Raw genomic sequence first — 17,306 nt, forward strand, 5'->3', positions numbered from 1 at the left:
CATGTTCTCCATAGGTAGCGCGGCCATTGCATGGAGCTGCAAGAAGCAGCCTACAGTGGCTTTGTCAAGCACTGAGGCTGAGTACCGGGCCGCTACCGTTGCCACTTGTGAAGCCATCTGGCTTCGACGACTGCTGCGAGACTTGCGGATCGAGGTACCGACCCCGATCCCGATTTACTGCGATAACATGAGTAGCCTGCAGCTTGCCAGGAACCCTGTGTTCCATGCTCGCACAAAGCACATCGAGGTGCACTACCACTTCGTGCGTGAGCGGGTCCTGAGCGGTGAAGTTGACCTACGGTATCTTCATACGGATCGGCAAGTTGCCAACATCTTCACCAAGCCGCTCGGATCGAACAAGTTGCAGCACTTTACCGATATGCTCGGTATTCAGCATCTCGACGTGCCGCACTTAAGGGGGAGAAGCAAGGGCAAAGTCTCTACCGAAACGGGCAAAGGCCAAAAAACTGTTGAACCCGTCAGTAAGAGGAGAGCCGGAAGAAGAGGAGACAAGAAGATGAAGGAAGCCGAGTCGACGAAGGAAGTCGACACATCCGAACAGGTCGGAGCAAGCGGCTGTGAAGAAGAGTTGTGCACTCAGGAAGAGAAGTGCATGTTGTGCGGAGGTCATCACGATAGTACTGACCAGAATGCGGAGTCGAATGAAGAATTCGATTTCGGTTCACCGGCTGAAGAAGCCGAGGGAAGCATGGAGAAGGCCAAGACTCGGAAGTGGTCCGATGTGGTGAGAAGCCTGAAGCCGGAAGTCGAATCGGAGTGTACCAATTCGGACAAGAGCTGGAACGAGTCGGAGACAACTGACTCGGATCAACAGATGGATCCGGATGAGTCGGATCGACTGAAGGTCAAGGGGACACGGACACAGCGGAAGTCGATGCCATCGTGGGAGAACCGACGGATCGGCAAGCGCCGGAGTCACAGCAACGTGAGTGCTGAGATGGGCCTATTGAGCAGACATGCCGACCGAGAGGGTCGAGGCGCGCAGAACCAAAGGGGTCGCGGCAAACGAGACCGGACCGGACGAGGAGCGCGAGCAAGGCGGAGTGACGCCAGGAGAAGTCGGTTGGAAGAACCGACTGCCACAGAGGTCGACACTACGACCCCACCTTAGGTTGAGCTTGAGCGGGAGGGGAGTGTTGAGCGGCAAGCTCAACCGGAGCCGGATCGGCTGAATAAGCCGGAGCCGGTAAGCAAGACGGATTGGGCGAAACGGATCGGTATGACGGTGAACAACCGAACCGGCAAGCAGTGGAGGCCGGGTGCAATCCGTAACCGGAAGTCCAATCGGAAGCCTAGTATAGGATAAACTACTAGGTAGCTATAGTCTCGTAGTAAGTGTCAGATGCTCGTGTGAGCATTGAAGTACATGGTACTTCTGTCAATCCCAAAAGGACTTGTATAAATAGTGCTACTTAGCACAGTGTGTATATAGAGTCTTGATTTAATTTTGAAATTGTGTTCTGCTCTCTCTCTCTCTCTCTCTCTCTCTCTCTCTCTGTTGTTCTCTGTTTTACGCTTCCGCAAACACTTATGTTTACAAATTGCTACAAAATCATATGATAATAGAAGGGTCAATTGGTTTATACTTATGTAACCAATCTTTCCGATTTGTTAAGTTGTTAGTTGCTCCAATATCAAAATACCAAATATCATGTATTATGTTTATATTTGGAATAGCTACGAAACAATTCTCCTCAATAAAAGCTCGAAGAACATCTTTATGATTGTCACCACCTTCATAATCCTCATTGTAATGCTCATGATCCTTGAGATAGTCACAATTATCAGCATTTGCTTCAACTAGATGAGCTTGGATATTTCTTTGATGTTGGAAACTTCCAGACTTTATTTTGGTATGACATTCTCGAGTTGTGTAGCTTGTACATTTAGATATTTTACATTCCCCACGATTTGTTAGTTGGAGGTTTCTTTATCCATTGCCTCGAATTGTATCAACACTTAAAGAAACAATTAAGTTTGTATGCAAACCATTTCCATAATTGAAGTAGGTTCTAAATCCTTTTGTAGGTGCATGGTCTCTTCCTATCTTATGTTCGCAAGAAGATCGTTTAATGTTGATAGTTTGAAGAGTTTTTGGTGGTTCTAAATGTCAACCATGGCATGAATGCAGAAGAGCCAAGAAGGAGAATCTTTTGTAATTTACTTTTAATTTCTCATCTTGCAGTTAATGCATCATTCAATTTCTTTTGCCATATGGAGGGAAACTCACCAACCAGTTGGTCATCCAATCATTTTCTAATTGGCAAGTGCTTGAAGTATGTAGACTTGTTGAACATTTTTATATTCGTAAATAGTCTGTAAATGCTTCCACATTTCTTGTCCTCTCCATTTTCCTTAAGATTTCTTTGTATTTCTATTTTTGCGCAAAGCAAGGTCCTTTCCCTCATATTCTTCAATATCTTCTACTTTTTCAGGTTTTCTTTGATGATCTTGAAACTATATCCCATAATCTATTGTATTTAAAAAAAGTCTACCTTACCTTCTATATTCCATAATTTGTGTTTTTGACAATTTTTCAATTATAAATTTATATGTGCTGAATTGCAATGATGATATGGGTTGTGCCATTATAGTGGAGGGATATCCGAATCAACATTTAGCAAACACCAACTTGGATTAGGTTATTTGTCGACTTCTACACTATGACTTTTGTTGTTTTAATAAAGGCATAAACTATTGAATTATTATAAGGGCATTGGTTTTGAAGTTTAAGAAGGGCATAGGTTATTTGATTACTTTAGGACTTACCATGTACCATGTAGGCAAAGAAAGACAAGAGAGAGTGTAAAGCAACCATATACTATGTATGGGCAAGTGTAAAACTTTGGCTCCTTCAACAAAAACTCACTAATTAAAGAAAGGATAACAACATTTTCATATTTAACGATGCCCAAAGATATTATGCAATCATCCAAATTGTCTTAGCAATTGGGCACGTAGGATTTTCTTGGCACACCCTCATCGATCATGCCCCAAAAATACCATGTCCCATCTAGATTTCCTCTCTCTCGATGCATTTCTTTTCCTCTTTTTCTCTTTTTCTTTATTTTCATCTGATTCTCTCACCTTCATTGCATTAGCATTTTATCCCCTTGGTGTTTAAACAATACATGAAAGTCATGAAGAGTTTGTGTCCACTACAAAATTCACCCCAAAGTCAAGCCAAGAGAGGTTAGCTCTATTTTAAAGTCAAACCACCGGGATTATAAGCAAGACGTGTTCATAAAAAAAAAGGGAGAGTCAAGTTTAGACGTGAGATAGAGAGAGCATAAGAGCATAATTGAGATAGTGTATAGTAAAAATATGTTCTCTTTTTAATTGGGAATACAAGCTTTTGTTTACCAAAGCTACAGTATTCCATCCAAAGGATGACCCATTATCTTTTCCTAACTTCGGCTCGAATCCTTCACTTCAATTTTGAGTGATGAAAAACCTTTTCTAATGAGCTAACTTGATTGATTGGTTGTTAGATGAATGTATTTACTTGATATCTAGATGCTTTTATTCATTCTCCTTAAATAAGTTTTTGAATAGAGTGCATGTAATATGTATGAGCATATGCGTGTATGAATGCATGTGATACATGCAATGTGCGATTGCCACTTGGTGTACATGCGTCAATGTGTGATGCATGAAAACCATGTTGCTCATCTAAGTTAGCATGTATCCAATAACTCATAATACACAATTAGAATAATGAGAGGTTATGTCAGATTATGGGATTGATCCTTAGAAATGATAGTACTTGAAGAAAATTTGCAATATTGTTTAAATGTTTTTCATGTCGTAAATAATTAAGCTTCATACATATATATATGAATGAGCCCATGTATAGCACGTTTAAGAGATGGTATGAAAAGGCAACAATTTGAATTTTGTTAAAACAAAAAATTTGGCACACATTTTTGCTTAGTCAACAAGAGCCAAACTAAACACATCGCCATCACAACACTTGAGCTGCAAGCACTAAACCAACTTATGTACACATTTGAATATGTAGACATTTTGCCACAATAGTACTTGTTCCAACGCAAGAACTATTTAAAAATTTTATCAACGGCACCATTTAACATATACATTTGGCACAACAGGTTGATGACAAATTTTCCTTCCCTGGTTTTGTTATTATAAACAAGAATTTGATTCATTCTAATTGGTGCATTAAATACTTTTATTTAAATATATAAATAATATTCTTATTCAGTATTTTACAGAAATAGCTTTCTTTGATTGATGAGATTGTAACATTATGTAGAGCTATCACAAAATGTTTGAAGTTCATCAAAATACTATCTTTTAGTTCCAAGAGTTTCTTATGTTTTATGTTTTAGTAAGATTGATATTCATCAAAAGAGAGCAACTTTACGCGCATTGATTACAAAATTAGAAGGAAGCTTTAAGGGAAACTATGCAACTTTACCAATTGTAACGGAATGCGTTGGTTCTCTTGCTATTAAGGGCCTCATTAATGTAGCCGAATGAACAAGGGGTTTCTGTAATATGCAATATTATTATACATACGGTTACAGTAAAGAAAGAAAGGAAAAGAGAAACCGTGAAAATGAACAAGGGATCCAGAACAGATTACAATTGACCTGCCCAATCAAAAAGAGAGAATGAAAAATAAAATAGGTCAAAAAAGAAAAAAGGTAAAGGAAGTGAAACGGTTTGAAAGAGCAGGTACCAAGGAAAAGAAAGAATTGGAAAAATGCAGCAAAAAAGCCCAAAATAAGAGAAATAAAACGGACCAAAATAAATGAAAAAAGTAATCCCAAGTGAGAAAAATAAATAAAAAATTAGAGAAGGAAAATCATCACGTCATATAGGAAGGAAATATAGCCAAATGAGGTCGATTGGGAACAACCAACATCATATGTTTTGCCTATATATTGTACTGAGATTTTGAAAGTATGCTTCCTTAGTTTTGCTTGGTCAAGGTGTAGGCTTCCTAATCATGTGACATTTAACATCAAGCGCATCATTAAGAAGATCCACAAAATCACACAGAAGTGATGCTTTGCTTGGTTCCCAAAAAACCCCTGTATGCTCTATCAAGGTATAGGCTCCTAATCACATGACATTCAACATAAAGCCCATCAGTAAGAAAAGTCACGACAGAACAGATGCCTAATTTAGCAACATCCAACTAGAAAATTAGCTATTGTACAATAATCTTAATGACATGCTTTATGATGAATAGCATGTGATAAGAGCTTATACTGTGACCAAGCATAGTTATCAATTAATCATATTTTTGTAATTTTTTCAATGGATGGGAAAGTTTTCTTAGAGAATCAATTTATTGAGAAATTCAATTTTACCTGGATCCCTGTTTCTAATGTTTCTGAGAAATTTAACTTATCTGGATCCCTGGTTCTACTTTATCATCTTCTAGCAAATAAATTGTGCCTGAATCTGGAATTTCAATATGTAAAATAAAAATAAGTAAATCAAAACTTTTTGAATACAAGGTGAGAGTGGGGGGATTTTTAAATTTTGAGTCATTGATATATATGTACATATGACATGTCATTAAAAAATCACAAATCTTGGCCTTTTAATAAAACAATTCCTCCCGGTTTCTCTAGGTAGTCTCATTAAGTACCTCTCACAAGAAAAAAAATATATACATAATAATATTCTACTTTTTAATACATAAGCCTACACATAAGCCTACATCTCGGCGAGACTTCAGAGATGTAAACGAAAAACTCTCCAATAATATATTCACAAGGTAAGCTGAAGAAGAACTTGTCCATTTTCACCTTTTACCTCACCACACCATGACTTCATATAGGCCTCTATTTCTCAAGAAAAAAATTGTGTCAGTCTGTTAAAATTGGCCTTTCTGATTTTTTGTTAGTACACATCTTCTCATGGCACTTTTGATACCACTTGCATATTGTTTAGCTCAATGATGATAGTGTATGAGCTGGGAGTGTGTTTGATTTTCATCTCACATTTAATATCTCCTATAGTTGGACCAATTCATATCATTGCTTTATTTCTTTGTCATTTTCATTTTCCTGAAAAGAAAAAGACAAGAAGATCCATATTGATCATGAATTCAAGAAGATTTCCAATAGTTTTAGCAAAACATTACACAGGATTTATTCATTAACATAAAATGGATCATTCATGGACAAAATCTAGTTTTGTTCCGATGACCTGTGATAGTTGATAAACAACTGAAGCCACGGGGATATCTGTTTGAGTTTTTACGTCATTTCCTACTCCACGTAATGTATCTTCAAGATCCATATCATATACAGAAAGAAAAAGTTTCTACAAACAAGCAGGGATAAAAGAATGTACTTAGATCATATGATAACAAACTGTTTTAGATACAGAATTTGATTACACATATTTATACATATACTCACACAGAAATATGTAGCTACACACACTTGCATGCACATGCACATGCACATGTGTGTGTATATATGTATATATATACTTATATGGCTGTAAACATAGTGATAATCTGAACTTATCAACACTAGATGGAAGCACACAAGAACTACATTAGAGGAACACTAATAAAATACAGGAAAACTAGCTTTTGAATGGTTATTATAGAGAACGATAAATAGGAAATTAAATAAAAAGATGTGGTGTAGAAAACATAGAACAAAGCTTTATCTAGGGCATTAAAATGAAAGAGAGCATACATGTTCCTCGAAATCAGCACTGGAAAGATTGATGGATAAGTTTTTCATCAGAAGTAGCACCTGCAAAGCAATCACAAAGTTAGCATGGTTAAAAAACAGAGTATGGCCAATCGTTAAGATCAGCATGTTATTGGAGAAAACTATGTTGCATGTTTCTAAAATATGGATCATGTGGTGATAACGCTTAAAAATATGCGGTGTTATGAATTGGTAAGCATTAGAAAGTCATGACAAAAAGTTACATCCTGGCATGTAGTAAGGGAATTTATCAATCAGTAAAAATGCTTACAGTTTCACGATCAATCGGTGCCATTTCTTGCATCTTTTCAAGGTGACCATCTGTACTTGGATCAAACACACCACCTAGGAAGCTGTACACCTCTGTAAAATCTGGCATTGCTGAAAGAAAAGAAAGTGCCGACTTCAGCATTGGCAATAGAAAATAAAAGCATTCACTGAAGGAATGCATAGAAACGAAGTGCTGAAGATTGATCCCTTATTGACTCTCCAGAGAACATAAAAATTCTGATGGGATTCGCCTAGCACATATCCAACATGTAAAATTGTTCTATATTAGAATATCCTAGGCTTCCAGTTTTTAGCCTATATACAGGCATCCCCTCTACATTCTTCCATACAAGCTCTCATGCAGTGTAGCCTTATGTTATTCCATTTAATATAATCACGTCTTCTTTCACTTACTCCTGCTGTTATAAGTGTTATCCTAATGACTTTCTTAATATTCAATTCTCCATAAATCTAATGAAATTTCAGCTCTAAATGGGCATTGGTGATATATTTAAGATAGTAGCCACATTGATGGAAGCAATGCAAAACTAAAAAGCTGAGCGTTTTATTTATTTATTGGTTAAGCATTGATTCATATCGCATATTTAACATTGCAAAAGTGCTTTTATGAAATTCCCTTGGGAAAGTAACATCCATTACTTTCAAAATCATATTAGAAATGGAAACGACTGAAGAATAGGGTAGAAAGGCACCCCGAAGAACAATATCATTGTTCCCATGCATTGACGATAGCTGATTTTGAGGCATTGAAGAGCTGTCTTTACTATGATCAACTTGTGTCTTTGGAGAAACAACACCTAGTGTGGTAAGCCCTATAAAACAATTATAACAAATTGGAATATGCTATATTGTCCTATGCATTAGCTTATGTAATAAATAAATATAACAGTCTTCAGATACTGATGCAATAAACCCATACCTTTGTTCTTTATGCATGAAATATACAAACGAGGAAAAATAAACAATCTTAGGATACTAATCCTGCATGAAATATGCAAAAGGGGAACAACAAGCAATTTTGGAATACTTATGCAATAAACCCATAAATTCCATCTTTATCCATGGAAACAACAAGATAATAAGTCCAAACAACCTCAAGTTACTCATGCAATGAAACATATACCTTTCCTCTTTAAAAAGGTGGTGTTTCCTTGAAGAGACACGTGATGAACCCAAGCAGGATTTATTGACACAGCCGACCCTGGTCCAGGAGCAAAATGTTGCACCAAAACCGTACATGAAGGGTCTGATTGGTTGATGATAGGAGGCATCTGTTGTGTCGCAAATACTAAAAAGAAAAATTATAATCATAAGCTAAAAAATAGCCAAGAAGAGTGAAGAGAAATTTACCCAAAATACACTTAATTTTTTCACTGAATTCCTAAAAGTGCAAGGATTGTGTTTATAAAATTCACAAAACAGGCTCCATTTCCATATTCTCACATGAGATTCATTTTAATCAATGTGTTCCACGCAGCCTACCTGAGTAAGAACATCTAATGGCAACATCACAGTGCCTAATTACTTCATGCCAAAGACTAATGGCTTCAGAACATCCAATTGGTTACTCATTGTGGCTGATAAATTGATTCCCACATCTAAAAGGGTTAACCAATCACACCGCAAGTTCCGATAAGCGTCACATTCAGAAATGTGGAAATGGACAAAACTTTGGTAATTTCAGAAATGCAAAGGCAGTCTTAGAAATTAGATGTTTTGGAAAATTACCAAACAAGAGGTTAAAAATGCATAGGTCTATATTCTAACCAGTTTTTGCAGCCTTGTGTGGATAGGGTTGTGCTGATTTACGCTTCGGTCTCGGAGGAGGTACATGCTCTCCTGTCCCATTCTTTTGAACTTTCAAAAAGTACTTTTGGGCATGGCTACGTATCTAGAATTCATTCAAGAAGGTTTGTTTTAGCTACATGCACAAAGATACAATAAACACCAAATATGCTCTCATTATTGTGTTCAGGAATGAGGCAGGGAAGAACAAATATCAAGTTGTATGACATATACTTTTGAGAGAAAAATACACCGAATATACCACTAATGTTTTTCATATTTTACAAGGTTAACACCATGGTTTGCAGAAATGAGAGGGATACAGCACATGTTTACTTAAAACACCATCAGATTGATTTAATTAAGCATACATTGCCACCAAACTAATTCGTTTTATATCTTATTATTTAAGGTGACGCTTCATAATTCCATTATATATTTACCCTCCAAGAGTTCACACTGACCTGAATGACAGTTTTTGATCCAATAAAAGCTTCAATCTTTTTCCAATCTCTATCAAACCTGTTTTTCCAGATTATGCCAAATTTCACAACATTTTCACAAAAATAATACGTGAAGTGGGGCATTTCGTTCAACCATTTAACGTAGATTTATCAAAACGTGCAACATTCTTCAGAAATACTCTAAATTTGTTGACGTAAAAGGGAAAGGGTCGCAACACAACAAACAGGAAATTTCTTAAATCTGACAGGTTCTAGAATCCAGGCAAAAAGATTTGCAAATGTTAAATGATCTAATCTGAAAAAGTGTTGATTAGGCCGAGGGAGGCTGGCCTATCATGCCTGAATCTGAATGTTGACAAATTAACACTCCTATTTCAAAGGATGCGTCACAAATGAATCATAGTTTCTATAGACTTACAGCTGGAGGGCTTCTAGGAATTTATCGTGTTCTTGATCAGTCCAACTCTCTCTAGATTTGGTGATAGTGTAAGGCTTCCTTACTTTCTTGCTCAAATCTTCCATTAATAAAGCCGAGACAGAAGAAGAGGAAGAAGAAGAAGGGTTAACGTCTCCAGAAACAGAGCCCATCATCTCAGAAGTACCGATGAGATCTATAGCCATGTATGTACGTTATGTAAACAAAGAGATGGAGGGATGGATGATTACAGCAAAAGAAAGGAAAGGGGAAGGGGGAAGGGGGAAGGGGGAAGAAGTGTGGGGTCGACGCAGCAGCAAACTTGTGGTGGTGACTCCTCCACTCCACGCACGCACTCTTCTTCTTCTTCTTCTTCTTCTTCTTCTTCTTCTACTGGGAGTGGTGGGCCGGCCCCACAAAAAGAAAGAAAGAAAGAAAGCCCTTTCTTTGCCCCTTTCTTTTGCCCTTTGCCCATCACCACACCACATCATCTCATTCATCATCAAGAATATCATGAATATATATATATATATATATATCACATCAAGAATAGCCCACATATATATATATGTACATATACATGAATTCCTCACAAATTGTGGCGGACATCGATCGATATGGGAACAATTGATCCAATAATGAGTATTGTGATGGTACAATGTAATCGTGAACAAGAAGAATTTAGAAGCTCTAAGAGATTTAAAGGTATTGAGGACAAAAAATTGACATATGTCGAGGCAATACATACACTAGATGAAGTTGACAATGATCATCGTAATTGGGATCATTTATGGGGGGTTCCCAATACCTTTGTTGTCCGATATTGTGGAACAAATTGAAAATGCAACAAAAGAATGCATCGATGAGGATGTGCTTGATGTGGAAGTTGATGCTAAGGCAGTGTTGCAATTTTTTCATGTATTATATGATCGTTCCTACGGTTATATTTATTTATTTTTACTAGGAAACTCCCATACATCCATTGGATTAAACAATTGTTGAACACAATTGCGTCACTGAATTGTGTTGAGAATATATATGCAAGACCAAGAGGGTTTTATGATGTCATATTTCGTTCCACGCAACATCGAAGTGCATTTTTGGATCAAATCCCCATGTTTTGTGATAAACGATCAATGTGTTGTCGCAGATATCCACAGCTTGTAGGTCGGCTTGGGCAGGACTACCAAGGTCTCAAACCAGGGAGGACGAGGATGACAATTGAGCCTGAGTTTGGGTCGTGGATCTTCAACATTGGATGTAGTCTTCAACCTATAGACGGCAATTCCTCGGCTTGCAACGACGTGTGCGGATTGAGGCTATTATGAGTCTAGCCTCCGAACAATGAGCACACAGGCTCGTGGTTGTTCAACAATGAACACACCGAGTGTTTGCGACCATGAGGAAAAGAGAGATAGCGAGAGACAATGACAACAACAGACGACACAAGCCCCAAAACAAATACTAGTAAATCTGATTGAATGACGGGTAAAGTAGATACAAACGGCTCAAAGCTGGCAAACAAGATTGACGCTACAAACACGCGATTGTGAGCCTCTAGTGGGGAGCAGACGGGCTCGCTACTGTGAGCGAAGGCCTCACACAGATGTCGCCGAAGTGAATAGAACATAATAGAAAACCCTTGAACCTTCCTTCTCTTTGAATCCCCAATACGACATGCCCGTTTGAATAGATGCCTTCCCTTCCTTTTATAGCTTTCAAGGAGAGGGAGGGTCGACATCACATCTAACTGTTCTGACAACTGTTTTCTTGTCTGAGATCTTCCCCTAAATTTGCTTGTGTAGGATCTATGTATCGATGGAGTTAGCTCCTCGATGTCGTTTGCGGAGTTCGGACTGGCGTATACCCTTTTGATGGAGAATCGGGCGGAGATGGTTGTCGGGCACCTCCGAGCCTCACACTCACTTAACGATTAATAGATGATTAAGCACGATATCTCTCTCACTCTCTCAAGCTTGCTCTCATAAACAATAGGGTAATGAGTATAGACAATAAGAGTAATGAATATGTTTATTAACCCTCTTTGTTAAGAGGTCTAGCACCAACAAGGAAGAGAGATTAGTGTTCTCTAACTAAACACTTCACTAATCTCTCTTAAGCTTAAAGGTTACAAGAGGGAGGAGAGGAAGCTCTAGCTCTTAATCAATAGGGAGATCTTTACAAATGGAAGAACCCTTACAAAGCCAGTACCATGTGGTTTATATAGCCTTTACATTTAGGGTATGGACCTTTCACACTTCGATGTCCTTTAGCCCTCTTTCCTCTTGTCATTCCCTTTTCGTAGGTCCTTTTAGCCATACTATGTCCTTGTTGATGCGCTCTTCTTCACGACTGGTCGTGGTGCTATCCAAGGGCTTAACATCCCCCCCAACCTAATGAGTGCACACTCCCGGGTGCATTGTGGGAGGGAGCTTCGGGCGTCGGGGGCGAGAATGATGGAGTAGGGGGGTTCATCGAGGGCTTGGCGGCGACAAAGATGATGGCGAAGACGGTGGATGTTCAATGGCGGTAACCAGATTTCCTGCATTTGGTCGGTCGTCATGAAGTCCTTCTTGGGGCCAGTTAGCCATGTGTAGGTGTTGTGGCCGGTGAAGGGAGAGGGGGTTCTACCAAAACTGATGTAAGCGGGAAAAAAGCGCGTGTCGATCATGGTTTCAAAATCTCGTTTGTAGGTGGCGGGGAGCACGTTGACGTGGGTCCAGATGCCGACCAGTTGACGACGTGTAGGGCCTTTATTCAAATCAAAGGCAAGGCCCCACGCCGGGTGGTTGTGTTGCTTGAAGGGGCGAGATTCATAAGGGCTAGAGTCAAGAAGTATGAGCAGCAGTTGCAGAAAACGAAGATTGGCTTGAATGTAGGGGTCAGAGACGTCGAGGTACGTACGTAGAAATCATTGCATGACCCGGATCATTCCAGCTTCTGTCAAGGATGTGTGCGGAGGATCTTCGAGTTGAGGTGGGGTTGGCGGCCACCCAAGTAGACATCTTATCTTAGTAAAGTGTGGGTAAAGGAAGATGTCGACTTGGGGTTCAAAGGCGACTTCAGGGTAATAGGTGTAGAGGTGGGTGAGGAGTAGGGGAGTCTCGCAGAAATCAAACTCCCAAGGGACGAGTGCGGCAGATTGGTTATCAAGGTGGGTGTCCCAACCTGTACCGTGTTCGATGTAATCGAGAGCTGCTTGGAGGCCGTGGGAGGTGGTGGGGGTGGTGGGGGAGGGCTTGGAGGCGGGGATGAGGTAGGGTTAGGGCGTGGAGGTGGTTGGTTGTCGGGATCATCAGGTGAGTCGTGGTCCCACTCCAGGTTGACCTCTGGCGGGGAGTGAGGGGGGTGTGGGGGTAGGAGTGCGCGGGCATGAGCCTCGTCAAAAGTCATGAGTTGATACTCACAAGAGACGTCGAGGTATAGGGCTAACTCCTATATGTAGTCAGCCTCGAGGTCGGTGGGACAATTGAATGTGGCACATTCGATGCTGAATATGTGAGTACGAAACCCGATGTCCCAAGCGGTTTGCCAAGCGCGTATTAGCCATAGGAAACCAAAAGGGGGTACGTAGGTCGTAGCACTCTCCAGTAGGGTGAGAGTGAGAGTGTCAACGATGCGGTGTAAGTGCACCGGCGTGGTGAAGAGTTGGGCCAACTGGTCTTCGGTGACTTGCATCGTGACATCAGAAGGGTAGGCGAAACATACCAGATCGGTGATGTCTAAGTCTAGGGCGATGGAGGTGTGGAGGTAGGCCATGCCTTTGAGAAAAAAAATAGGGAGATGTTGGGGGAAGAGGTCACCTGCTGGAGGTGAGGGCTGCTCGGTGGCTTCCTACTACAGGATGAAGAGGGCGAGGGTGTGGTTGTCTTAGGGAAGTATGCAGATGAATGTCTGCCGATCGGGGGGGATGGTCTCGTCGAAGAACACACAATGTGTAGCGGCCAACAACTAAAGTACGCACGTGTCTTGGGCTAGAAGGTTACGTGGGGTACGTGGTGCGGTGAAGAGTTCGGAGAGCAGGGATGTCAAGGTTACATACACCAAGAGTGCTTGAATCATATTCGGAGTGTCGGGCGGAGTAAGGAGAGGTGCTTGAACGGTGGAGGGGCCAGTCGTGCCTGGGTTGAGGGCGTGCTCGAGGGCGGCTTTGGTCGTGCAGAGTTGGGTGATGTCCTTCTCGAGTTCGGCGCACTAGCGGCGGTGTTTGATGAGGAGGCATCTGTTCCGTTCATTGGCGACCTCCACTTGTTGGACCATAGCGTCATGTTCAGCTTTGAAGGTTGCGATCTCACTCATGAGTCTGTGAGTTGTGGTAGTGGTGTTGGCTAGAGCCTCGGACCGTGCGGAGAGGTCAGCTGTTATTGTTGCGAGGTGGGACTCCGTCTGTTGGTGTTGGGTGGTGACTCGTGAGACGTACGTACTTGGTAGAGAGTTCAACGTGTGTTTGCATCGCGCGTTCTTGGTCGTGGTGCCACGTCGTCCAGGCTTAGTGGAACTCGTCGACGAGTTGTTGGTTTCGGGTTCGCTCAGCAAGTAGTTCTTTCTTGACGAGGTCGTGGGCGGAGGCTTGGCATGCATTGCTATGGTGGGCATTCCTCACTTCGGCTGCCAATACCTCATTCTGTGTAGAGGTCTCTTGCTAGTCGGTGGCGGTCTATTGGGCGTGCGTGTGGACTTGGAGTAGGCGATGATTCACGACAGAAGTCATCTTGAGGATGTCGGCCACCATTTCGGCTAAGGGTTTGCGGGGGGTGCCGGGAGTTGGGTTAGGGCGGGCGGTTGCGGCAATGGATGGGGTAGAGCAGGGAACGGAGGCCGGGAGGGGTGGTGGTTGGGTTGTCATCTGGGTGGGAGCAAGGGTGGGTTGAGGGGTGACGACCGGGCTTGAGGACGATGGTGGGTTGGGGTTCTCGGGAGGAAGGAGGGGGTTTTTGGTTTCAAGGGCGTTGTGACAGGAGAGCTTACGGGGTCAAGGTTGCGGCGTGTCGTCGGTGGTCAAGGAAGGTGGTGGCTAGGTGTTTGTGCCAGGGGAGGAAGGTGGGGATTCTCGGGGAAGAGAGGTCGACGAGGTTGGGAGGGGTGGGGTCGTTGGGTTCCGTAAGTCACGAAGGATTGATTCAGTGGTGCAGTTGCGGTGTCGTGAAGATTTTCGGCAACAGTGTGAAAATCGTGTGGAACAAACAAAATCGAGAAAGTGTAATGTGCACTCAAACATTTGTAAATAAAATAAGACTAAAACCTAGTAACCTTTGAGTCCATACAAAGGGGTGGAAGCAAGGCTTGAACCTTGCACCTCAATGATAAGAGACGAATTAACTTACCACTAAAGCCACTACTAAGTCCTTTAGATTTTGTATCTATTTTCTTTTCATGTTCAATATTTTGCAGGAAGTAAACATATAAAAAACGTGGGCACAAAACCATCGTTTTAGCCCTTGGTTTTAGCCCATGGTTTTAGCCCATGGTTTTAGCCCGTGGTTTTAGCCCATGGTTTCAGCCCATGGTTTCAGCCTGTGGGTTTAGCCCATGGTTTTTGCATGGAGAGACCTATAAAAGCCTATAGTGGGGCTTGTGTAAGGGGCAAGTGATGTAAGTAAAAAACAAACGTTTAATCAAAGATTTGAGTTATCCTAATGGTGATGTATCTTGTTTCGTAAAACTAAAGTTAAGGGTTCAATCTCTCTCTCTCTCTCTCTCTCTCTCTCTCTCTTCATCTATCTATCTATCTTCAATACTTTCTCGCTTACGTTGCTAAAAACATCGAATCCTTTCGGTCCAGGACCCCGGTGGTCCCGCTTCATTTCATGAACACGCGAGGATTTCCTTGACATCTTACTTGGTGAACCCGACGTGAACGAGGCGGTAGGGAGGATCTCAAGTACAACGATGGCTTCGACAAGCGGAACTCAAGGAGGGGAATTAACAAAAGGCATGGTGTTCGTAGTGGAATACATGCTGAAGGTGAGAGATCGAGAAGCTTTAATCGACAAAGCTATTGATCATACAATCAAGATAGCTGGACGATTTGGTGGCAAGAACATCACAGATTTCCTTGCTACCTATCAGAATGAGATGCAATAGAGGGATGTCAACTATCTCAAACAAATTTCTATCTTCAAACTTGTGGTGGAACCAGAGATCCACGAGCGTGTCATGGAGATCCAAAACAAGCACACAACTTGGGTGGAGTTCAAAAAGGCGCTTCTCGCTGAATACATGCTTGAAGACGCGTCACGAATGACTCAACATACGCTAATGACGTGGATCGAGAAGAAAGGGAAGAATACGTGTGCGTCTGGAGTATATGCCGAATTCAACTAGAAGTACAACCGACTTTCAAGTTTTGATCGACGAGTTCTCGATGGAGATAAAGTCCTACTATTCCTAAAGGTAGTGGATGCGAAAGATCGGTGAGAATTGGGAAACCTTTTGGAGGACGAAACACAACCAAATGGTTTGGTAGCGGATTGGGTGGCGGTGAAGAAGGCTTGTAGCCGTCTTGATAAGCGTCGACAATGGCAAGAGGAAACTGATATGGAGAATCCACAATCGTGGAGGAGGAAGGTGCCTATGACAATCGAGCCTAGCAAGCCAATCAACAATTTTGACAAGAAAGTGATGGAAGAATCCATAATCGAAGAAGTTTGAAGCGGTATTGTTGGCCAACTTAGGTCGACGCGGGCACAAGGGAAAAGAAGCGTATAGATGTGTGTGGTGTGACAGCTTCGAGCACTCGCGAAGGGAGTGCACGGACTTCCAAGACGCGATTCGCAAGAACGTCATCTATTTGGACGGTAACATGATTCATTCGAGCGAGACCCGGAAGCCACTATGAGTGAACTTCGGAAGAGGCGGGCTGAAAAAGTGTTACCCCGTACGAGATGTACGGAGAGTCAGTGTGATGAGCGAGGGTCGAATGTTATCATGATGTTGTTGTGTATGTGTAGGGGACATAAATGTAATTGTGAGTCTATACGTATGTGAACACATGCACACGTGTGTGCATGTGGATGGATACGAGGAGGTGTGAGTGAGTGTCCAGTATGAATGCTCGAGGGGGCTTACACCCCTATGTATCTACCCCCTCTTGTACTATTTAACCCCCTATGGGGAATGAATGAAACATGAATAACCATTTCTCTCTCTCTCAATCTCTCTCTTGTCATCTCTCTCTTCTATCTCCCCTTACGTTGAACCCCCTTGGGAGGGGGGTGGAGCCATTCTAGGCACCACCCCCCACCCCGCAATGCTTCTCAATGCACATCATGCTATCACCCACAATGATTCTTATCGCCATCACCATTTCCATCTTCATCACTATCAATGTCATAATCAATCTCTCAATGCTTATCACCAATCATCATAAATGTTAACCCTAAAACTGACAACACTATTATGGCGACCACTAAGGAGACCCCCCTTTGGAGACGGAGTCGAAGAATGATACGCGGATGTGCAAGCCATAACGACTAAGTGCAAGAAATGGCGAAACGCAAAAATGACGGTGAAGATGTTGGAGGAAGTCTGGAGGAATGCATGAATGGCAACAATGTTTGTGCGAGGTTGCGATTAGTGTCCATTTGCGTGTTTCCGAAAGCGGTAGCGACAATGTGCGTG

General features: G+C 41.7%; 1 protein-coding gene across 5 annotated transcripts; it reads right to left on the reverse strand.

Annotated features, from left to right (window-relative positions):
- Window positions 1–5,473: 5,473 nt before the first annotated feature.
- LOC147861016 (protein REVEILLE 6-like) lies at window positions 5,474–9,931 on the reverse strand. Of its 5 annotated transcripts, none has more exons than XR_015530119.1 (9): window positions 9,690–9,929; window positions 9,272–9,329; window positions 8,790–8,913; window positions 8,146–8,310; window positions 7,715–7,834; window positions 7,003–7,112; window positions 6,714–6,773; window positions 6,211–6,290; window positions 5,474–6,068 (listed from the first exon to the last, which is right to left on the reverse strand). XR_015530119.1 is itself a non-coding variant. In XM_087323549.1 (9 exons), exons 1-9 carry the CDS (start codon window positions 9,890–9,892, stop codon window positions 6,036–6,038), a joined length of 975 nt encoding a protein of 324 aa, XP_087179675.1. In that variant the 5' UTR covers window positions 9,893–9,931; the 3' UTR covers window positions 5,474–6,035. The 5 variants fall into 5 exon arrangements, 4 of the variants coding, with proteins under 4 accessions (XP_087179675.1, XP_087179674.1, XP_087179678.1 ...); XM_087323549.1 differs by having other exon boundaries at window positions 6,211–6,327; window positions 7,715–7,819; window positions 9,690–9,931; XM_087323548.1 differs by having other exon boundaries at window positions 6,211–6,327.
- Between the last annotated feature and the right edge of the window lie 7,375 nt (window positions 9,932–17,306).

The sequence above is a fragment of the Azolla caroliniana genome, unplaced genomic scaffold (genome assembly GCF_043228905.1).
Source record: "Azolla caroliniana isolate FFs.n. ecotype wild unplaced genomic scaffold, voAzoCaro1.0.p SCAF_8, whole genome shotgun sequence".
In the NCBI taxonomy this organism is placed as follows: Eukaryota; Viridiplantae; Streptophyta; class Polypodiopsida; order Salviniales; family Salviniaceae; genus Azolla; species Azolla caroliniana.